The sequence below is a fragment of the Diceros bicornis genome, chromosome 21 (assembly GCF_020826845.1).
Source record: "Diceros bicornis minor isolate mBicDic1 chromosome 21, mDicBic1.mat.cur, whole genome shotgun sequence".
NCBI classification, from domain to species: domain Eukaryota; kingdom Metazoa; phylum Chordata; class Mammalia; order Perissodactyla; family Rhinocerotidae; genus Diceros; species Diceros bicornis.
In genome coordinates, this window is record NC_080760.1 from 35,818,245 (window position 1) to 35,842,426 (window position 24,182).

The 24,182-nt window shown below is 34.0% G+C and overlaps 1 protein-coding gene across 3 annotated transcripts in view; it reads right to left on the minus strand.

Annotated features, from left to right (window-relative positions):
• TAF2 (TATA-box binding protein associated factor 2) overlaps positions 1 to 24,182 on the minus strand; it is an 84,820-nt gene that overhangs the window by 21,462 nt on the left and 39,176 nt on the right. For 2 of the 3 annotated variants that reach the window (XM_058564845.1, XM_058564844.1), the window contains 7 exons: positions 22,908 to 23,160; positions 21,360 to 21,500; positions 18,400 to 18,510; positions 13,552 to 13,745; positions 11,905 to 12,044; positions 9,484 to 9,553; positions 2,666 to 2,775 (listed from right to left, as the gene is read on the minus strand). In XM_058564845.1, coding sequence (XP_058420828.1) covers positions 2,666 to 2,775; positions 9,484 to 9,553; positions 11,905 to 12,044; positions 13,552 to 13,745; positions 18,400 to 18,510; positions 21,360 to 21,500; positions 22,908 to 23,160 — 1,019 coding nt within the window. The remainder of the gene's footprint in view (positions 1 to 2,665; positions 2,776 to 9,483; positions 9,554 to 11,904; positions 12,045 to 13,551; positions 13,746 to 18,399; positions 18,511 to 21,359; positions 21,501 to 22,907; positions 23,161 to 24,182) is intronic. The other variant, XM_058564843.1, reaches the window with a different exon arrangement.

The window sequence follows — 24,182 nt, forward strand, 5'->3', positions numbered from 1 at the left end:
TTAAATGGGTTCAATGAATTGTATAACTATGCAAAGTCAATACATCTCAAATCTACTTGGGAATAAGGCAGAAATAAATAAGTGAATATAATTAAATCCCTATTGTACACAGTTTATTTGTTCTCCATATGTAAATCAAGATGATGGTTATCTTAAGCGACCAGATAACCCAGGAGCCTCAATAAGGAATGAGGGGCAGGCAGAGTTCATCAGGATTTAGGGACTTAGATGATGTTCTAGCTCCTTTTGTTACAAGTGAATTCTCATTACCGTTTCTTAAAACAAAAACTATTAAGAAGATAATATAGCAATGTGAAAAATTCTCATGATAAAATGCTCTTTTAAAACCTTCATTACAACTGTAAAAACACACACAAATTTTTTTTTCCCTAAAGGCTAAATATACTCCAATCTTAATAGTGGCAATGTAATGGAATTATGTAATATTTTCCTTTTTGTTATTTTGTTCAGATAAATGCAGTAACATGATTATTTTACTTTTATCATAAAAAAGAAGAAATTTTAAAAATTAAACAAAAAAAAAGATTTCTTAGATCAGATTCATTCATGTATCCCAGAGGTTCAGGCTTAGAAGGGAAATGAGCAATCTTCTAATCAATCTTCCCTGTCTAATGTTCGGTGTTCTCCAAAAACATTAAAAACAAAACAAAACAAAAAAATCCTTCCAATTATTCATGCCACTCCCACTGTTCATATTGCTCCTATTTATTTACAAATCTGAAGAGCTGACCAATAAATTGTTTATGACTATGGCCCCACTGATGTACTCTGTTTAGATTACTGGCACAGAGAACTCCAAACCAAAGCGGCAACTGTACTTTATACTGAACACTATCAAAATTAAATACTAAACGTCAACCAGAGCTTGAATTTGTATAACTACAACCTTTCAATGGGCTTCAAATGTTTTATAGAAATTGTCCCATTAATCTTAAATATACACTTATTTCATCCAAGAAATCTTCCCAAGAAGGTGATAAGAGAATTCTTGTATTTCATTATGCTTTCCTCAAAGTTGTAACCCATCACAGTCATGGAATCATGAACTCTTGTTAAGAATATATTCAACACAATACAGTTTGTGCCACATATTAACTGCTGAATGATCCTTTACAAGTTCCTGAACTTGTGTGCTCATTCCCTGGATCTAAATGATAGTAATCATAACATACTTTAAGGCAAGCACAAGTAGCAAAATATAAAACATTATATAAAAACAGCAGCAATCATTCTTCTAGGGATTAGGGAAAACATGAGAAAACTAATTAGGTAATATTGTTATAAACTGGTTTATGTGTTGTTTTCTGAGTACTCTGAGGACAAGAGCCATACTATTATCAATTTTATTACATTTCAATGAAATATCTACTATGGTGCCTTTACTGGGGGGTATTGCATTGTGATTATGAAACTGAAGGACAGAAGTTATACAACCACTTAACATCTCAATGTCAGTAAATTAAATAATTTTTAAAAAAGAATCAGAACTTGGCATTTAGTTGTGACTCAGTTAAGTAGCCATTAATGAGATAGGCAGGACAAGTTATTTTCCAACATCCCAGAGAGAAGATAAAGTGACATACTTACTAGAATGAATACTCTCACCATCTATCTGTAATAATTTATCTTCTAAGCAAAACACATTTCAGCCCCGCTTTTGATTGAATTTTAAACCAAAATCAGTATTACAATTTCGACATATCAGAGATTCTTTAAATTTCAGCCCCGCTTTTGATTGAATTTTAAACCAAAATCAGTATTACAATTTCGACATATCAGAGATTCTTTAAATATATACAAGATTTACAAGTCAATAGGAAATGACCAATAATTCAATTAAATAAAAATGGCAAAGAATATGAATGACTTACAAAAAAGGAACTACAAATAGCTCAACTATACGAGAAGCATAATGATATCATTACTATGGTAGTATAAGAACATTTTTGAGCACTTAATATGAACTAGATACTGCGCTTTACAAATATTAACTCATTTAATTTTCAGTTTGCAGAAATAGGTATCATCACCACCTCCATTTTATAAAATAAAAATCATAGGCAAGTCACACAGAGAGGAAATCACTCAGCTGAGACTTGACCCTCAGCAAACTGGTTCCAGAGTTAGTGCTTACAAGCACTGAGTTATCCTGCCTCTTGACCTCACCGAAATTATGTAAATTAAAACTGTGACGATACCATGATCTCCAAGGTGCAGAACAATAACAATATACACTGCTCCTGAAAGAAGGCACAAGAGGTAGGTTACTTCTGGGAAAAGCCACTAGGTAGCTAGGGAAAAGAGGTGAGAATACTGATTTTTAAACCCTTTGTAATCTTCTGAAATAAAAATAACAGTAATAATATTTTGTAGGTTCCTGATTACAGCTCTTTAAACATTTGAGACACTTTCAAATAAATTAACACTTCTGTTGCCTCAACCACCCTGTGGGGCAAAGTGAGTGAATATACCCTTAGCAAACGTTATCACATCCACCACTGTGAAGGTAAGTGTTATAAACATCGTACTCTAAAAAAAAGAGACAAAAAATTAACCACAGTTCTTTAAGCATTGAAAATCTATTGTAAAATGAAAATACTCCAACAATAAAAATTTTTCTAAAAGGCACTGCCATATGTCTCACCAGAATTCATAAGTTTCCAAAGTTGATCTACCAAGGCTTCATTGCATAAGGGAGACTCCATGTTCTTAGTAAATGGCGGGTTCTTTGTCAACATGTTTAGAATCTTATGCCTGAAAGATAAAAAAAAAAATTAAATTTATGCTGACCATTAAATAAAACCTTTTGAAAATTATCTCTAGTTCCTCTTTCTTATTTTATCATCTTTCTTCTTACATCTAGCTTTGTGTTTAAGTTTAGTTTCATTTCAAAAGACATTATGCTACATCCTAAATATTTGCTATTGATCAGCCCTGAGCTAACATCCATTGCCAATCCTCCTTTTTTTTGCTGAGGAAGATTGGCCCTGGGCTAACATCCGTGCCCACCTTCCTCACATTATATGGGACGCCGCCACAGCATGGCTTGACAAGTGGTGCGACAGTGCACACCCGGGATCCAAACCTGCAAAACCCCAGGCTGCTGAATGCGCACTTAACCTCTGCACCACCACCGGCCCCATACTATTGTTTTTTTTTCACTAAAAAATCCTGGTGGGTTTGTTCTTCCTAAAATCACCTTAGCATACAATGAGGTCTTCTAAAACCTGACTCTATGTATTCTTAACCAACCTTTCTCATCCCACTTCTAAAATAAACAGTTTACTCTCCTTAGAAAAGTTTACAAAAAAGACTGGTTGGTAAATATAAAAATCTTAAAATGGGGCAAAAAAAATCACATACAGGCCAAGAAGAAGTCCACATTTGCAATAATAAAATGAACCTAAACTTCATTATTATAGTATCTTTGTAAAGCATGGAAATGTGGAGAAGCATTTTAAATATGGAAATTGCAAAAAAGTTTCCTCAAAATAAGCTGAGGTTTAAGAGAGTCAATTAATAAAAGTATCTTCATAGAGGGTGACAGTTAAACTCCACTATCAAGAGTTTTTATCTCATGAGAGGCTACCTGAACACATTATGGAGTCTTCTGAAAAATAGAGTAACATGATAAAAACAAAATTTGAAAACGTCCAATGCTATGAGTAGGAGACACCATAAAAAGAGGGTAGAGAAAGAAAAGGAGAAGTAAGGAAGCTACAGCAGTAGCCTAGCATTTAGCAAAGGGATAAAAGCCAGGCCTAGGACTAGGTCTGAGAAATTCAAGAGCTCAGTGTAATGGAATGCTTGGATATAACTGAGGAAGAAAGAAACTTAGGTTGTAATTTTTATTGAGGTTAGCAAAACCTTAAAGAAGGTGAACCTGAGAAATTTTTATATTTAAATGTTGGTCATAAGACATCAAATCGGATTTGTACTTGAGAAAGAGATGGGAAGAAAGTGGAACTGCTAGGTTGTAGTTTAAGTCACTTAACCCCTTTTGGCTTCAATTCCACGTCTGTAAAACTGAAAGATGTAGATTCTCACATTAACATCCTTTTGTGCTTTGAAATTTTAAGACTATGAAAGACTACTGAAAGGCTATGAGAACGAAAACTGAAATGTGGTTATAGATGCAATTTACAGATAGGTAATACGAAAGAGGATACATATCTTTATGGATATTTCATATCCATATTTTCCTATCTTTATGGATAAACATAATTCCTGTCGTTATAGATCTCAAAATCTATTTGTAAGGATAGACCAGTATTACAGGTAAATAACGTCTTTTAAAATGTGGATGAGGGGCCAGCCCCATGTCATAGTGGTTAAGTTCATGCACTCCACTTCGGCAGCCTGAGGTTTGCGGGTTGGGATCCTGGACACAGACCTACACATCGCTCATCAAACCATGCTGTGGCGGCATCCCATATACTAAGTAGAGGAAGACTGGCACAGATGTTAGCTCAGGGACCATCTTCCTCAAGCAAAAAGAGGAAGATTGGCAACAGATGTTAGCTCAGGGCCAATCTTTCTCACAGATACAAAAAAATAAATAAATAAAATGTTGATGAGTTTTTTCTTTAGAGCTTGTTAATGTTGTTATACTTTTAACTTGCATGATGGAGAAAAGTTTCTATCCAGCTGCTTTCCCAATTACCCCAAATACCAAAGTAGTAGGGCCCAACTAATAAAACTTTACGGTATTTATTCAGATGATTACAAACTCTTTACAGCCATGCCAATGAACTGTACATGGTGCTTCAGAAATATCTTTGAATTTATCACTAAAAGAGCAATAATGATTAATACACGTATTACTTTTAGCTAATTAAACATTTCTTCAAAAGTTTTGTTTAAAGTTTAGATGATAGAAGACAGCCTTTTACAAGGAAATATTTATAAAGGACTAAACACTCAAAGCAATACTCAGAGGAGATAAAATTTAAGGGAAGACAATGAAAATCTTATGCTTAATTTTTCAGAGATTAAGCATCAAAATTCACAATAAGTGTATGCTTCAGGCATCTGGAATAGACCTGAAGCAAATCCTGAGAATGTCATGGGTTTATGTCATGTTCATAGCAGCAAAAACATCATATTATTTCCCTAAACAATTGAGAATTTTCTTGGTGGGCCAGTCCAAGCCTATAGCCAATCACTATCTGTAAGAAATGGAGTAAATGAATACCAAAAAAATGTTCAAAATCTCTCAAGAGAAAAAAGCACTGGATATAAGAATGTCCCTTAAGGAACTGATACATTGTAATCATATGTATGCTTGATTCCAAAACAAGAAGACAATTCCATTTCATGTTTAAAATACTCCGACCCAATCTAAAACAAATATAACTAATGGTTCTTCTATCGATGTACAAAGTATATACATGCATAGAAATGACTAGAAAGCCATAATGCAAATGTTAAGAATGTTGTTTCTCGTTGAAGTAATTCTACACTATTTCTAAGTTTTCTTAATATGATTTTGTATTTTTCCCAATTTGTATAAGTATTTAAAAAAGTCATTCCCATTGAAAAGAAACTTTATAATTTTCAAAAACGTAAATTTCATTTTAGTTTAAAAACAATGCACCTAGACTTAAATTATTTATTTAAAAACTATACATCTAGATTATTTCTTTATATTATCAGATGTGTAAAATTAACAGAGTGTTGAATACACAGGTTAACCAAAGTGCATTTACTCCATTTAAATTCTCAAGATATCTTAATGAAGAACTGATTTACAATCTGAAAATCTTCTATTGAGAGAAGACTATACAAGGAAAGGAGACAACCCTATTACCACATTTAAAACATCAAACCAACATAAAAGACTGAGAACTTTTCCCAAACATTTTAAAATAAACATCTTAAAAGTTTTTTCCGGCCCGGCCCCACAGCTTAGTGGTTAAGTGCCCGTGCTCCGCTACAGGCGGCCGGGGTTTGGATCCAGGAGTGCACCGACGCACCGCTTCTCCGGCCATGCTGAGGCCGCGTCCCACATACAGCAACTAGAAGGATGTGCAACTATGACATACAACTATCTACTGGGGCTTTGTGGGGGGTAAAAAGGAGGAGGATTGGCAATAGATGTTAGCTCAGAGCCTGTCTTCCTCAGCAAAAAAAGAGGAGGATTAGCACGGATGTTAGCTCAGGGCTGATCTTCCTCACAAAAAAAAAAAAGTTTTTTTCTATACAAAGCTGTCAATACAGAGATAAAATCACTTTTCTTTAACATATGAATTAAGCTAAACATATACGTGATCAGAAGAAAAAGGAAAAAATTGTATCCAACCATTTATTTAACATGTATTTAATCAACTACATGCAAGGCGTCATGCTATGTGCAAGACATACAGTGGCGAAAGGAGACATGGTTCCTGTCTTTTTGGAACTTATATTCCCGTGGGGGAAGCAGAGATAATCAAATAATCAAACTACAAAACTAATATTTATATATAGAAAGTATTTATGTACTTGAGTATAGGAAGAACTGTAGGATTTTACGGGTGATTATGACTTGAGGAACATGACCTAGCTAACACAGGGAGTTAAGGAAGCATCCCGTAGAAGTGATGTTCAAGTTTGGTTCTAAAGTGTAATAGAATAATTACAGGTAATTAGTTTTTTTTTCCCTCTGGACTTTAAGGTTTCATCCTAAAATTCTTCAGAGCTTTATCTAACTCTACCAAAATCAGTAATTAGGATATATATAGTAATAAAGACAGAAATGGAAAATAAATATACATTTTTTTTAATTCAATTCTTATTCATGGCCATTTTACCATTAGGAGTTTAAAAATCAACTAAGGGCCATAAAAATAAAATGCTTGCGTTTGGGGCAGGAGAGAATGGCACTGATTTTGAGAGAGAGACAAATATTTACCTATCTTAAGATTAAGAATTCTAGCCAACTAACAGAGCAGAATACAGCAATTCTATATGATGGTTACTTACTGAGTTTAAGAAAAAGTAATAGAACAGGGCTGGCCCCGTGGCGTAGAGGTTAAGCGTGTGCGCTCTGCCACTTGCTGCCCGGGTTCCGATCTCGGGCGCCAACGAGGCACCACTTGTCAGGCCATGCTGTGGCGGTGTCCCATATAAAGGAGAGGAAGATAGGCACAGATGTTAGCCCAGGGCCAGTCTTCCTCAGCAAAAAGAGGAAGGATTGGCATGGATGTTAGCTCAGGGCTGATCCTCCTCACAAAAAAAAAAAAAAAGAAAAGAAAAAGTAACAGAACAGACTGGTGGTTGCCAGAGGCGATGGGTGGGGGATGGGTGAAATGAGTGAAGGGCGTCAAAGAGTACAAACCTCCAGTTATAAAATATTAAGTCATGGGGATGTAATGTACAGCATGGTGACTACAGTCAATAATACTGTGTTGTATATTTGGAAGTTGCTAAGAGAGTAGATCTTAAAAGTTCTCATCACAAGAAAAAATAATTTGTAACTATGTATGGTGATGCCTGTTAACTAGACTTATTGTGGTAACCATTTCGCAATGTATACAAATATCAAATCATTATGTTGTACAGTGAAACAAAAATAATGCTATATGTCAATAATACTTCAATTAAATAAATAAATAGAGAGATAAAGAAAGAAAAGGAAAAAAAAAGAAAAAGCAATAAGGGGCACAAAGAGAAAACGACAGAGCTCCTACTCAAAGAATAAAAAATAGAGAAACAAAAACAGAGACATAGGTCCCAAGACACCAAAAATACACACATACAATAACTGCTGTGTGATAGCACTTCTATCCTGTGACCACTCACTGCCATTAAAGATTTTTTAAGACATGGTGAATTTTTTTAACTATGAGTATAACTATGGGCTAGATGACATTAAGCAAAGCCTAAGAGGTTCCCTATTGGTGATAAAAATGAACCACATCAATTAAGAAGAAAACATGTCAAAAATAATCACGAAATATATCTTTAAATAGATTTCAGTTTAGATTGTAAACAACAGCGCTCTTGAAATCTGAATATTAACAGTTCCACAATAATATCTCAAAAGCAACCATTTACATGGTATAGTACATAATTTAGAAATATAGTAACTTCAAGTATTACATACTACTATAATCTGCTAAAAATGGTCTTCAAAACACAATTCCAAGATCTCAGAAATATGCGTCAATGTTAGTTTTGTGGTTGTGAATTAAAAACATAAATGAATACGTGATAAGCAATTTTATTTACACTGTATTTATACTTTCTGTTCCTACTTGCTATCGTAGGATCTTATTATAAACTTCCAAATGCATGAGCTCTGTCAGATAAGAGGCTGGTTTCCTGCCTATCCTCTTTCATATGAATATGTCCTTTAGAATAGGTAATTATGAGATTTTTGTCCATATCAATCTTACCCTTAGTGTACATCAATCACAAAGACAAAATATTTAAAATACAATTTAGATCACAAATCAAGAACGATGAAATAGTAACAGCAAAACTTTGTACAAAGAATATTTATATAATAAGCATCGTTTAAAACACTGAAATATAAGGTGACTTAACCAAGAACTCACTGGTAAACTAACCTGAAAAACCACCATTGGCAAAAGATAATGTTCTGTTAGGGAACTGAAATCTCTTAGGTAGATTCCTCATGCAGTGAGGCTAGAAGGCAGAGTTTATTTGTATGTCTTTTTAGAGGAAATCAACTATCTACCAACTGACAAGTTGAGCAGGATAATTAATGTCTCTAGGTCTCTGTTCTTGTTTCTAGTTGGAATGGCTATAATCTAAGTTACTTTCCAGCTTTCAAATTTTATTTTATAAAACCATTAATATTAAAACGAACAAAAATTTGAGAGTCTATTACGTGCAAAGAAAGACAGAAACGGTCAAAAATTTAATCCTATTGGAATACATTATAAACATCTAACTTTGCAAAAGAAAGCAGCAGAAATGAAGGAAGTGAAGACTAGAAAGGGATACAAAAATGAAAATAGTAACTATGTCAGGACTTGGATTTTCTTTTATTTTCTCTTATTTTTCTAAAGTTTTAATAATGTTATATTACATTTTTTAATCCCAAGTCTACTTAATAAAAATTGAGATTTTATATGAAAAAGAAAGAAAGAAATGGGATACACCAAAACATTGTTCCTAATTACTTTTAAAATAGATTAAACCAATCAATAGAGAGGTTTTATAATTGTGGATATATAAGGGATCCTCCATGGGCACTACGAACTGTTACATAAGCTTTTCTTTACGTTACAACAGAAGTTACACATAAAATTGCAGGGCATAAACTTTTTTTATTAACAATATATTTTTTAAAATGTCTTTCCAAAGGGAAATCAAATTAAAAAGGGCACGAATAAATGCATAACATATTCCTGTATTTTCAAAAATAATAGACTTGTTCCATGCATAATCTTCTGAAATTATTCAATTTACTTTAGAACTTACAAAACAAAATATTATATCACAAAAACTAACCTCACATAGGGTACAGGGTCATTCTGAATCATATTAAGTAGCCACTGCAGTTCTTCATAACTCCTGTCCACTGAAAATAAAAATAAGAAAATGTAGTTAATTATAACAAACTAAATAACAAGTGACAAGCAGGGAGCTTACACTTAATATTTAGGACTCTGCCTTTGCTGGATTTCCAATCACAGTTGAAGACTGTAGGCAACTTCGTACATTTTTTTATGCAATAGGCCATTTTGTAAATTTTATAAGTATTGTGCTATATGAAGCCAAAACATAAAACAGGACCAAGTGCATATTTTTCACTAAAGCTCAAATCCATGGCAAATACAACATAAAGCAAATTATAATTTATTAAGAGCTCTAAATTAGAGATGATTAACTCTAAATGGACAAAATGTGTTTAAAATAAAATCGTGTTTCTAGATGCTTAAATCAAATTATACAGAGGTCTGATACTCAATGATATCTCAACTATATTATACAATGTGGTAAACTGTTTGTGCCCGAGCAATTTCTTTCATCTAAGACTAAAGAGCAGCCTTAACTTTTCAATATAACATAAAACGCAATTACAAAAATAGTGCTATAAATATAACTGACTTCAACAAAAATGACTCATTAACTATTTCCATTCACCTTTTCAACAAGTTTCACTTTTCTGATTTGACAAGCTTTATTTTTAGAATTTTATTTCCAATATTTTCAATGTTTTCATTTTCTAATGATCTGGATTCATGGATCACATTTAAACACCTTTCAAATTATACTTATTAATTCAGTGTTCTTTTGGAAATCACAATATTAGCATTCTATTTCATTTCAGGTAGTACTAATTCATGAAATCTTCATATTTATGTGAACATGCATATACCTTGAGAAAGAAGGTTGGGAATACTGGCACATTTGGTGGATCTCTACGCTTACAGATTTCACGAATTGGTAAAATGTCAAAACAAAACTGGAGACTGATATAGGTTTACATTTTTTTTTTTCTTGCCAAGAAATTCATTCAAAAAAACAAATCACTATTTTCACCATTATTTCTTAAAAGAAAAAATATTTTATCCCTCGATAAAAAAGAACAAATGGCAGTCTTTTCTGAACTTAGGCCATCATATATAATATACACAGTATACTGTTCTTACTCTTAAATTTCCGACCAGAAACAAGTATTTCTACTGAAATTTACAAAAAATTATAAAGATTTAAGTATATTTTCCTCTACTTAACATGTAAAATTAACCAAAAGCTACTAAAGAACTTCTCTCACCTCTTCCTCTCTTTCCAAAGGCAGATGAGAAGTTTAGCATACTTTAACTTCTTCACTCTTTCCATATTTTAGTGCTATAATCTGGAATTTTAGATGTAGATTTACATATTTCCTATATTTGCATACTAAAGAATTATTTTTGAAATTTGCATTAACTTTTACAACCATGTTAACAAATGTTTAAGATTAGCTCTTTATTTTACAGGCATAGTTGCTCATCACTAGGTCTTTCATTTCACACTTTCATCAATCTTGAGTTATTCTGATTCACTTCCAGGTCAGCTGAAAAGTATCTTTGGGAATTTTGTTTTTAAGAATGTTACATAGGAGATGTACTTCTAAGTCTTCTAAGCTACGTGAGTGACAACCTGGCAGGTCATAATTTTCCCTAAACATTATGTAAGTCACTTGTTCAGTCTTTTGAACTCTTCATATTCTGAAGAAGTCACAGGCTACATTATTCTTTTACCTTGTACAATAACCGAGTTCTGATATTCCTAGGAACCTACACATTTTTTCCTTAACCTTAAAATTTTAAATTTCACCAGACTCTAGCTTAGGTCAGTTTCATTTACACCCTTTTGAAGTATTCCGTTATTTCTTGGATTATTGCTTTTCTTCCATCTGCTCTATTCTTCATGACTTAATTTTTTTTACATTTGCATCTCTTTATCTTCCCCTTCTGTATTTTTGAGAATCTTTGGGATATATAGTATTCTCTTATTCATTTTTTGGCCTTATGTTTTTTTCAACTTCATGAAGCCTTGCCTAATCCCCCTACTAAAGCTCTTGTTTATATCTCTTGCTCTACACTTGCACAGATACAAATTTGTGACAGGTGCAAGATGTTTTCCTGAGTCCTTCTTATATAGTTAGAAATTCCCCCAAAATCATCTTCTATTTCTTAAAATAATATGTAATGATAAGCTGACTTCTTGGAAAGACCAAAAATATCTATAATTTTATTCTTTTCTCTCATTAATTCTTATACAAATTCCACATTTACCAAAAATTCTTTCTAAATCAGTGAGTCAAGAATTTAAAATTAAAACACCTGTATTGTACATAATATGAAAATCCCAATAAGAGTGGCTTTAAATAGTAACGATTTCTTTCTAAAATGATATGAGCATATATTTCTAAAGCATTACCTTTAGTATAATCAACAACTGCTTCTAAAGCTGCTATCCTAATGTCCACGAAGTGGCCATATTCTGCATAAGATTTAAAAAGAGCTGGATCACTTGGCACATGTCCATTCTTCTGAAGCACTCGTATGGCTCTCAAGCAACTAGGAAAACAGTATTACAGTTAAATACTTTTGTTAAAGTATTTTGAATCAAACTTGTTCTTTAGGTATTAGAAATTAATCTGTAACAGTAAACTGAAAAATTGATGTGATTTGAATCTACCTTTTAATTTTGTAACATTAAATTTTTGCAATGATTATAAAAATTAAAAATATCTAAATCCTATTAAAAGAAAACAAATTTAAAACTTGTTTGGAAATCCAATTTCAGGTATCATTATACTTAATTATCATTAATATAATTAATATCATTATACTTAAAACAGGAACACACTTCAGAAAAATGTATTAGCCATAAGAAACGATGAAATCCAGCCATTTGTGACAACATGGATGGACATTGAGGGTATTATGCAAAGTGAAATAAGTCAGAGGGAGAAGGTCAAATACCGTATGATTTCCTTCATTAAGTAGTAGATAATAACAACAATAAACAAACACATAGAGACAGAGATTGGATTGGTGGTTACCAGAGGGGAAGGGGGGAGGGAGGAGGGCGAAAGGGATAAATAGGCACATGTGTGTGGTGATGGGTTGTAATTAGTATTTGGGTGGTGATGTAATCCATGCAGAAATAGAAGTATAATGATGTACACCTGAAATTTATACAATGTTATAAACCAATGTTACTGCAATAAACAAAAGATTAAAAAAAATATATATATATAATTTAAATAAAGTATTTTCTCCAAAGTTTTAGAAATATATATTTTAGTCAGTAATATCTATAGAAGGTTAAAACTCTTCCTAACGTTTGAATCAGTGAATCAACTATTTTTAGCAAACTCCTAAAGAAGCAGATAGAACTTTTTGATAGCCATATACCAAGAAGTTGACAGAAGCAAAAGGTCATCTTAAAAAAAGCCTAACGAGGGCCAGCCCCGTGGGGGAAGCGGTTAAGTGCGTGCGCTCCACTGCGGCGGCCCGGGGTGTGCCGGTTCGGATCCTGGGCGCACAGCGACGCACTGCTTGGCAAGCCATGCTGTGGCGGTGTCCCACGTGGAGTGGAGGAAGAATGGGCATGGATGTTAGCCCAGAGCCAGTCTTCCTCAGCAAAAAAAGAGGACGATTGGCAGATGTTAGCACAGGGCTGATCTCCTCACCAAAAAAAAAAAAAAAAAAAAAAGCCTAACAATAGAGGGATGTTTACACTATATCCAACGGGATAAAAGATTATGCAAACATCAAAAATAATGCATATGAAGAATTGCTGATGACCATGAGAAAGTGTTTATGATATAAACAGAATACAAAAACTATGTATACAATATATGCCAAGTAATTACAAATGTATATAGTTACAAGGGAAAAAAATTTAAAAGGCCATTCTCCAAAATAGTAATAATTTATCTGTGATGGTAGAATCATAGAAGATTTTAATTTTCTCCTTTTACTTTACTATATTTCCCAATTTTATATAATGAGAATAAATTTCTCTTATAATTATAAAAACAAATAACTTTAAAGAAAATGTAAAGAATCCTCATACCTGACAGTGATAGTGTGTCTATAACTCGGAAGAAGTTTTTCCATATTCAAAAACCTGGTGATTTCTTCAAGAATGAGTCGCACGTCCGGATTTAAATTATCCAAAGTTCGGACTTCATTATTCACACTGACTGCAGGCGTAACAGAGTTGGCAAGGGCATCAATCATTTCTGCACGATAATAGTTATCTGAAAACTAAGTCAAAAAATAATTACAAAAAGATAAAAAAAGTCACGCTATTTAAAAATGAATAAAATAAAATATTTATAACTTAAAAACATAATTTATCTGAAAACACAAGCAAGTTCTCTGGTAAGTATTCAACTCTGTCCTTTGAGTGGAGTCACATATTAGAAAAAAGAGTGAAAGAGACTCACTATTTAGTAATACATTAGCTTACTCAATAAATATTTACTACCTGTAAGGCACTCTTATGGTGACCTAGCCAGATTCCTCTAAAAGACCACAGTCCACAAATCCTGCTGGTAATACAGAGCTTTCAAATTGGCTACTTAGTACTCTATTCTCATATATAAACATACAACCAAGGGTTACCACATATTTGAGGAAAGCATCAACATAAATAAGAGAGACCAGAGCAAACAAAGGGAAAAAAGCGACTAAGAGGATATAGAGTATGCAAGGAAAAGAAGAGCAGTAAGGGGAAAAAAAAATCCAAAAACTATCATTAATATTGTCTGAGAAATAACCAATGATATGCCTTCTAATAGCTTAACATATAGTAAAAAGAAAGAAATATGCAGAGAATCAAGATCAAAATTAAACTAGAATATAAAATTGAAAAAAAACTCTTGAAATTTTGTGAAAAAGAATAGATAAAAAATAGGAAGAAAAGCACAAGGAAATTGGAGGGCTGGTGCAGAAGACATAACATAACGAATAACAGGATTTCTAGCAAAAGAAGCAGAGAAAATGGAGGAGGAAATCACCAAAAAAAAAAATTAATTCCTAAATCCCTATCCCAGTCAATTCCCAGAGAAGCAATTTATTCAAAGGCAATCTGTGTGTGGCTTGATTTAAACTCAGCAAATCAGATGCTCTGGCCTGGAAATTTGAACATGGAGCAAATGAATGAATTCTATCAGCAGTGCTAGGAGTACGTTGTGGCACTCAAACTGCCAGGGGACACAGGAGGAATATCTACCCCATTTTGATTTCCATTGTGGAGGCAGAACCACACATTGACACACATAATGACAGAGTCCCTAAACATGCGGATACTGGGCAGGAAAAAAAATAAGGTACACAACAAACAAACAAAACCAAAGAAAAAGAATTCCACAAGTGTTCACTATGGACAAAGTTTTGTTTTCAGACCATTCTAATGACTGAAAAATTAATCTCTGTAACTTCAGTTCCCTAGTCCTAATTCTTCCCTCCGTTATGGTTGTTTTTTTTTCCCCACCATGCTAATTTTATTTTAATGTTGTTGCATTTATCAACCTTTTCTTCTTTGGTATCAGGAATGGTTCAACCCACATTCTGCATACCTTATTTAACAAGACAGAGAAATTTCATAAACCTATATATGATTTATTAGAAATATACATTAGAAATACATGAGTATGTAAAAAAGATATTCATATAAAATGGCCAGGGCTGGCCCCGTGGCTTAGCGGTTAAGTACGCGCGCTCCACTACTGGTGGCCTGGGTTCGCATCCTGGGCGTGCACTGACACACCGCTTCTCCGGCCATGCTGAGGCCGCGTCCCACATACAGCAACTAGAAGAATATGCAGCTATGACATACAACTATCTACTGGGGCTTTAGGGGAAAAATAAATAAATAAAATTATAAAATGGCCAATAACTAGCCTTAAAAGGGATTAAATTTTAGTCTTCTTGAAAACTAACTCATGTAGAATACTGAATTTTATGTTCTTGCCCAATTAATGAGATGTTAAAATTTTTAAAATAGTTTCCCCCCAAGTCCCAACTTCTTTTTGGCACTTAATGTTTTATGTTTCTAATTTAATTTTACTTTTAGAATAGCTGTCATTTCTTCTCATGTACTTTAAAAACTTTGTATCTATGCTGTGAACCTTTTTTTTAAATATGCTTAACCAAAGCCCTCAGAGAAAAACCATTTGTGGCTGCAAGTGAGGTACTTTAAAAACAAATCGATAAAGCCAACAAATGACATATTTTTAGGCATCCACCCAATCACATCTCTTCTGCAAATTTTAATTCATTAATCTATAAATCTTTAAATGACAACAAAATCTTTTTCTCCCAACCATACTTTTTAAGAGAGTAAGTTTTGATATCAGACAAATCTGGGTTTGTCTCCTGGCCTTGCCACATATGTGACCTTGGGTAAATCTGTTATCCTTTACTAGCTTCTATCTCCTCACATGGAAACTAAAATAATAATAGTATCTATCTCAGAGATCTAATGAGGATCATATTAGATTACCCATGTTTTGGCACAGGCCATGCAACACATAAAAAATTAGCTATTATTATTATTATTACTGTTATTATTTGCATTTATTCTATCCTTTTTTGTGTGTGTGAGAAAGATCAGCCTTGAGCTAACATCCATGCCAATTCTCTCTCTCTTTTTTTTTTTTTTTTTGCTGAGGAAGACTGGCCCTGGACTAACATCCGTGCCCATCTTTCTCCACTTTATATGGGCCGCCACCACAGCATGGCTAACAAGTGGTGCATCGGTGCGCGTCCAGGATCTGAACGCGGGCTGCCAACAGCGGAGCGCACGCACTTAACCACTACGCCACGGGGCTGGCCCCTATTCTATCCTTAATATCTTCAGAGATTAAGATATATTATAGCCTTAATTTACATCACTAACTATAACAATTGATTAGCCTTCTCGAAATTAAAACAAAATAATGAGTTTTATATTGTTCCACAAAAACAATGAAGTGTACAATTTAATAATCTATCAGTGAGCACCTCACAAAATCATAAATGATGACATATGATAGCATCGTATAAAGCAACAGGGTGTACTAAAAAGATCACCACACAGATGGGTGGCAGGAGCTGACTTCTCAATTCCTGATTACATTTCCTGTGTAATTTTAGACTCTCAACCTCTGTGTTTTGCTTTCATTTGTCAAACAAGAGGTAAAAAAACCTTCAACTATGGAATAGGTAAGGTTTAAAGGAATTAAGTAAGTGAAATCACTTCGCAAAGTAGCAAGTACTATATAGGGGCCAGCACGAGTTAAATTATATATATAGGGGCCACCATGGGTTAAATTATATAAACACTCTCCAAAACAAGAAAATGGACACAAATAATTGTACAAAATATTTTCCTATTCCATTTGATTATAAGCTGATTTGAAACTATCCCAAATCCTAATCTTATATTTTCAAATTTAAAAAATCCATGTTTGGAGGAAGAAAGAAATACTTTAAATGAAAATCAAGGGCCGGCTCCATGGTGTAGCGGTTAAGTGCACGCGCTCTGCTGCTGGCGGTCCGGGTTCAGATCCCGGGCACGCACTGACGCACCGCTTGTCAGGCCATGCTGTGGCGGGGGCGGCGTCCCATATAAAGTGGAGGACGATGGGCATGGATGTTAGCTCAGGGCCAGTCTTCCTCGGCAAAAAAAAGGAGGAATGGCATGGATGTTAGCTCAGGGCTGATCTTCCTTACAAAAAAAAAAAAAAAAGAAAATCAAAACAAACCAGCAGACTAGAAAGGAAAGAATCTCACAAAAAATTTAACAGGATTCAAAATTGGAAAGAAAAAGTATATCAGCTATAATGTATTCTTTTAAAGCACTTATTTTTTAAGGACTCGTTTTAGCTTAATTCATTTGAATGTTATTCTACTCACTTAAAGGAAAGAGGAAAAATCTGTCTTATCGATTTTCATTATAAATCACCATTTTTTAATAAACATACTTGTGACTCTTCTTTTTACTGTTGTAATGTTTTATTAAACTTTTCATGAATTGGTCTTACTCTACCAGTTACAAGTGTCTTTATACGTGCTGTTCCTTCTGCCTGGAATAATCTTCCTATATTGGCCCCATTCATAGACTAGGAAAATCCTATTCATCTTTATGACTCAGTTTGAGGGTCAGCTCTTATGTACAAAACTTCCCTGAGTCTTACTCTCTGTACCCTTGGAAGTACCTTCTCTGAATTCCCCTAGAAAATTATGTATACATATCTCCACTGTAGTAGTTATGAATGACTGTTAACAGTTTACTTGTCTGATTTCCCCATTTGGTTGAATCCTTGAGGGCCCAGAATCAGACTGTGATATACGGCCGTTGTTCAGTACATGTTTAATGAATAAATGAAATTCCGAATGGCATCTGCCACCTCCTTTTTATTTAATATGGTACACCGCCTAGCACAGCATATATTCTTAAAAACATTTGGTAATTATTAGGATAATGAGTAAGGTGAAATAACTTTAGAAGCACAGCACTCAACAGCTATTTGCTAAATAAATGAATAAACACACATAATGGTAAAAAAGAAAAAAGTTAAATTCATCAATGAACAAGTTATCCCAAGACAGAACTGTTTTCTGGGTATCACCTGGTAAGAGAAAAAGGGAATAAATATAAAATTGGGCTGTGAGGCTTCACCAAAACAAGTTTTAGCTGGCTGCCCAAAATCTGATGCACTACTATCTCCACATTACAACAGGTATGAAGAACATTTAAAAACCAACTAATCTTCATCCGCTGGTTATTATAATAAATCACATTTATATGTTTCTATCCCTAGAAATTTCAAGTACCATGGACTCAATAGTGGTTTTACAGTCTAAATATTTCTTTAAAACAAAATACTACTGCACAGTTTTATAATATTTATTATTCATTAAGGTATCTTACCTTATTTTTTCTGTTGTCATTGTACTTGATTAGGTCTAAAATAAACGTTAAGACTTCTTTGGGACAAAGGTTGTGAACATCTCTCAATAAAGCCATTGCAACCGGCATAGTCTACAAAAAAAAACTTCTTTAAGCATATAACCTAACTTTTTCATTACTATATTTGAAAGGTTTACTCTAGGGCTGACATAGGTATCTGAATGGAGCCTAACCCCCCTAACTCCCACTCTCTCCCACTGGGAACATGTCTCAAACATTCTAACAAAAGAGCTGAGTAGAAAACCAAGGGGACAGCTGCATAACTGGGTGCATGCTGTAGCCAATGTGCCTTTGTCTTCATTCGTTAAAGCAAAGTGTATGTGATGGAAATTATATAAATTCAGTTCTGTATTTTACAATGGAAAAGGTATGGATTTTAACAGTAGATAGACTATTACTCAACTTCTACTTTACTGCCTGCTAAGCTGGATTATTTTAGTTAGTTGCTTACTGAGCAGAAGCCTACTTTCCTCACAACCATTTTTAGGATTAGATGATACAGTTATGTGTCATTTAACGACAGGGATACATTCTGAGAAATGTGTCATTAGGCAATTTTGTCGTTGTGCGAACATCACTGAGTGTCCTTCACAAACTTAGATGGTATAGACTACTACACACCTAGGCTATCTGGTACTAATCTTATGGGACCCCATTGTACAGGCAGTCCGTCATTGACCGAAATGTCGTTATGTGGCACATGACTGTATAGGGGCTGGAGGCAAGTAGCAGATAATAGAATTCAATCATCAATCTGAGAAGACTGATTCTCCAGTACCACCTCATCCTCAGCCTAAGGAAAAATGGTAAATTATATGAAATCCAGCCTAACCTTCCCCTTTCCAAACTTTCATAGGCAACTCTTCTAAAGCAGTAGAAACCTGACTCATACAGTGGTAACCTCCAGCGGTAAAACAAACCATTTAAACTCAAAGCACAACTACAGATGAATAGACATCATAGTCCCCAGTACACAGGGAGATTTGGACTATCTCCTCTTCTGATTCAAAATAACTATACCCTGTAACTGGGGGACAATAAAGAGGATGGCTCCTTTGCTTGCTTGAAGGGCTGGAAACAATAGGACAATCAGTGTTGATGTTGTAGGAACAACTAAGGGAAAGGCTCTTCTCCGCTGAAATATCTGTCCTATGCCTGTTCTGTCCTTTTGGGACTCAAGTTTGATTTAGTCACTAATCTTCTCTCTCTCTCTTTTGCCACTAGTATTATGTGAAAGATGACCTGGCCTAAAAGCACTGATTTTCCAACTTTTTTGACTGCAACCTACAGTAAGAAATACATTTACATCCCAACCTAATATATACACACACACACGCTTAAATACAAAGTATACAAACTAAAAAATAAAACCAAAAAAACCTTATACCTACCCTCATTACACATGATGCATTCTGATACTGCCTACTGTTTTCCTTTATTTAAAAAGCAAACAAACAAAAACTTTCTAATTGATTTCATGAGCCCCTCACTAACGGGTGACAACTCCTAATTTGAAAAACATTAATCTAAAGTATATGGAAGCACAATGACATAATAAAATATTGAGGGGACGTACTGGGTAGACACAGAAATTAACTCACTTCCATACTATAAATTAGTGAAAAGGCAAAAGCTGAGCAACACGTTAAGTATATGTTCAGCTCCTAAAAATAAAATAACACGATGCCACAGACTTCTTCAATTACACCAATATTGCCTTTCCCCAAACCTGAATCATCCTGATTTTTTTCTGCTAATGAAATTCAGTATAAATATATCACGACTTCCACTCTCAGCAGGCGTCTCAAGGTTGCTGGGTAATCCTTTTACTTTTCCCTTTATGATATATAAATGTCACCTTGCCTAACATCTCCCTCAGCATCTATCTTTTCACTTGCTTTCAATCTGCTTTCCACTTGTCTCATAAAAAGGAGTGTTCTTATCTTTCTTATCTTTCCTAAAATTAACCTCCCAACTGTGTCCCACCCACTACTAATACCTTCAGAATTTGCTCCATCATGTTTTTTTATATTGACTTGCTCCCACTTGAATATTTCATCTCTCCCTCTCCACTGTGCCAAACACGCCTCAAGTTTTTTCTCCCCCTACACAAACCAAACTAACCCAAAATGTCTTTTCTCAACCCTGCTTTATCCTCAACATGTCTCCTTTTTCATACTCTTCAATACCCAAATCATGACAGAATAGGCTTCATTAGTTTTCCCTACTTCAACATCACTCCCCATTCTAGTTCAATCTAGTTAATCTAATCTCTGCCTTCATTATTATTAAATTACTCGAAAAATTTACAAATTTACAAATTTCCGAATTGCCCAAACGCTGACTTCTCCGTCATTCCCACATCCTTCCTAAAACAATGACTCCATCACACCACCGATTTCTAAATTACCATTTATAAAAGACTTATTATGTGATAAATATAGTGTAAAACACTTCACATGCTTGATTTTAATTAATTCCAAAAGAGATAAATTTGACAGTGTGTACACTGAGGTTTGGAGGGTTACGAAACTTGTCTTCATGAAAACTGCTAGTGAGGAGCAGAGCTGAAACTGAAACTAGAGCTGTATGTTGTACTGTCTCTGACTCAGATATGCTGTCCAGATTTTAGAAAGCCTCCCATACTTCCATCCCCTGTATAACCAAACAGAAAGTCAAACTATCCATTTCTATTCACTTTAGTATTAATGTGGATAGTGAGTTACCTCCACACAGCTCATAAAATTAATGAATGATCACTTAATTAAAGTTTTGGAAAAAATTTTAGAAGCAAAAAAAGAACAAAGGGAAAACCTTCTATAAGAAAGTAAACATATCTATGATTTGAATAGTCCCCAAGTTAAACTGAGATACACAGATGGCATAAAACAATCATAAGACAATTAGAAAGTAAACTGTACCTTCTGAAGAAAATAACTTTGAAAGCTCATAAAGTTGTTTGTTTTCACAATGTTTGGACAAGTTTTACAACAAAACATTCTAGTAAAGAGTGACTTCATGGCTGGCGGTCCTGTCCACGTGCTCACCATTGAATTTGCAATCTGCAAATAATTAGAAGACAAAGTAATTCCCATCACCACTGCAAACATATTTTAAAATAAATAAAACAGCTTTCTAAAAGTTATCAATACAATTGGTTAGTTTTCAACAATTTCAATTTTCAGAAATTTAATACATTTTGGCCTTGCGTTATCATTTCTAAGAAAATATACAAACTCACATCCCCCCAAAAATTCTTATGTGCACTTATAAATATTTCCTATAAGTTAATTTCTGAATGGGACTATTCTTTTATGTTTTAAGAAAACATGTTTGCAAAAGGCTTCTATTCTGAATAAGCTTGTCTTTGTCCATTTAGGCAGATGTAATTCTAACATTTAAAATTTATCAGATAGAAACATCACCATGGATTTTAAATAAGGTTTTTCAATCTACCCTAATTGAAAAACAAGCCAAGTACAGTGCTACCATTTAAGTCTCTAAGAATGTTTTACAAAAAAACCTTATCTTGCTATTGATATTTTTAGTGTACATAAACATCATGTCTGAAAAGAATGAAAAAATTAATTTTAAATAACATAGTCTATAATTTTATGGATCTGCTAAGAATTTAGCATGCAAGAATCACAAAGATCTTTATAGAAGCCACGAAAGTATATCCTTAGCAGATGACTATCAAAGACATTCACGTTTTTCCTCATATATCTGAGTCCAATGTAGGAATCTAACAACTCACTAATTACCATCAAAGATAAAACAAACCTAAACCACTATAATCTGTTGAAATGTTGGACAAATGGATTTAGCAGTGAGGAAGGCAAGAGAGTCACTAAATGGGAATGAACCTATTATTAAGATGCTTTTTAAATACCTGGAAACCAGTATTTCTGGCCAAATTTTTGTCTGCGTTTTTCTGGTTTTCATTTGTTCTACCTTCAGTTTTTTTGCATCTAAAGAAAAATATTTAGTTTTCTTAATAAATTAACTTTTCTAGCATGTTAAATTACAGAACCTATCATTTAAATTACATATCAATAAGATCGATTACTAAGCCCAAACCAACATGAAATAATCACCACAGGGGGATAATTAAGATGAAACGCTTTCATTACTATAATGTAAAATATCACCCAAACCAAAGAATTTCTTACCAAATACATTCTTTGCTTTAAAAATGTGACTGGCAATTCAAGAAAATGGTGAGAAATTCTCTTTGGCTTTAAAATCTCACTTTCCAGTTTGACAATTATAAAATTTTGGTGCATTTCTATGTTCAGACCAAAACATGTTTCTTTCAAGTCAGTCTTGTTAAAAGCATTTGGCAACAGCTTTCAAAGGACCAGCTACTAAGTAAAATTAAAGACTATGGTGAATTTTACTCATCTTCAGAGTTTTTTTTTTAATATGCAGTAGTCATTTTGTTTTCTTTCTACTGTAGATAATCTCACCTTTGCAAGGCAGAAGCAAGCTGACATTCTTACTCGGTAGAAACACTGCTCTTGTTCTAATATGTCAGTCAGTGCAAGCCGAGATGCTGGAGTAGGGAACTTTTCCAAGGCCAAAATGGATTCCTGCTGTGCAACAACATCCCTCTCATAGCGGAGCTGATACTGCCACATAAAATCAGCTTGCTCAAATTCTACTTTCCTCAATACTGCCATATCTGGGTCTATCCTTATCCACAGCAAAGGGGAATCAGCGCTGAAAGAAAATACAATTTTCTTTGTTATTCATTTTATTTTTTCAATTTTAGAGATCTATAAAATAAAAACAAAGGATTTATGAACCAAATTCTCTTCTACATGTAGTATTCAAGACTGCCTGGGTTTTACTGTATTCATTTTATTTTTAATCACACTGACAACTTTCTCATTATGTTTAATATACTTCAACTTTCTCACAATATCTAATCTATATCAATCTTGCTGAAAAGATCGCCAAAGATAAGAAGATAGTTGTCACAGGGCTGGCCCCGTGGCTTAGCGGTTAAGTGCTCGCACTCCGCTGCTGGTGGCCTGGGTTCAGATCCCGGGCGCGCACCGACGCACCACTTCTCCGGCCATGCTGAGGCCACGTCCCACATACAGCAACTAGAAGGATGTGCAGCTATGACATACAACTATCTACTGGGGTTTTGGGGGGAAAAAAAATAAATAAATAAAATTATAAAAAAAAAAGAAGATAGTTGTCACAAAGAAATTCCATCTGAAAGTATTAATTTGGGTTTTTGGTTTGCGATTACGTGATGTGAAAAAGGAGAATGAGACCAAATTTCTTCATTTCACTTGCTACAGCCTAATAACTGACTATGGCTATAAATGCCACTCTTTACTGAAAATCAATCTGTGACTAAAAAATGAATTCACTTACGTAACTAAATCAATTTGTTTAACTGACTTGTAACACTTTTTTTAAAATGCTAGACTCCTGACAACCTCTACAAACGGCAAGTTCAGAAGTAGTTTGGAAGCAGATCTTGAATTTATCCTCATGTACTTCTCAAAGCAACAGGCACAGTTTAAAAAATCTAGTCTATGTCAACATTTTCATCAAAAGACCACCACCTGAAATACTAACTCAATTCAACAAATACTACTGAGTGCCTACTATAGGCAAGTTACTTGATATGGAAAAATTATATACATAGTAGTGACAATTTGGCAACCAAGTTAGTAAATTACAGAGGTTCTATAAAAAATATACAGACAGTATGGATGGACAAA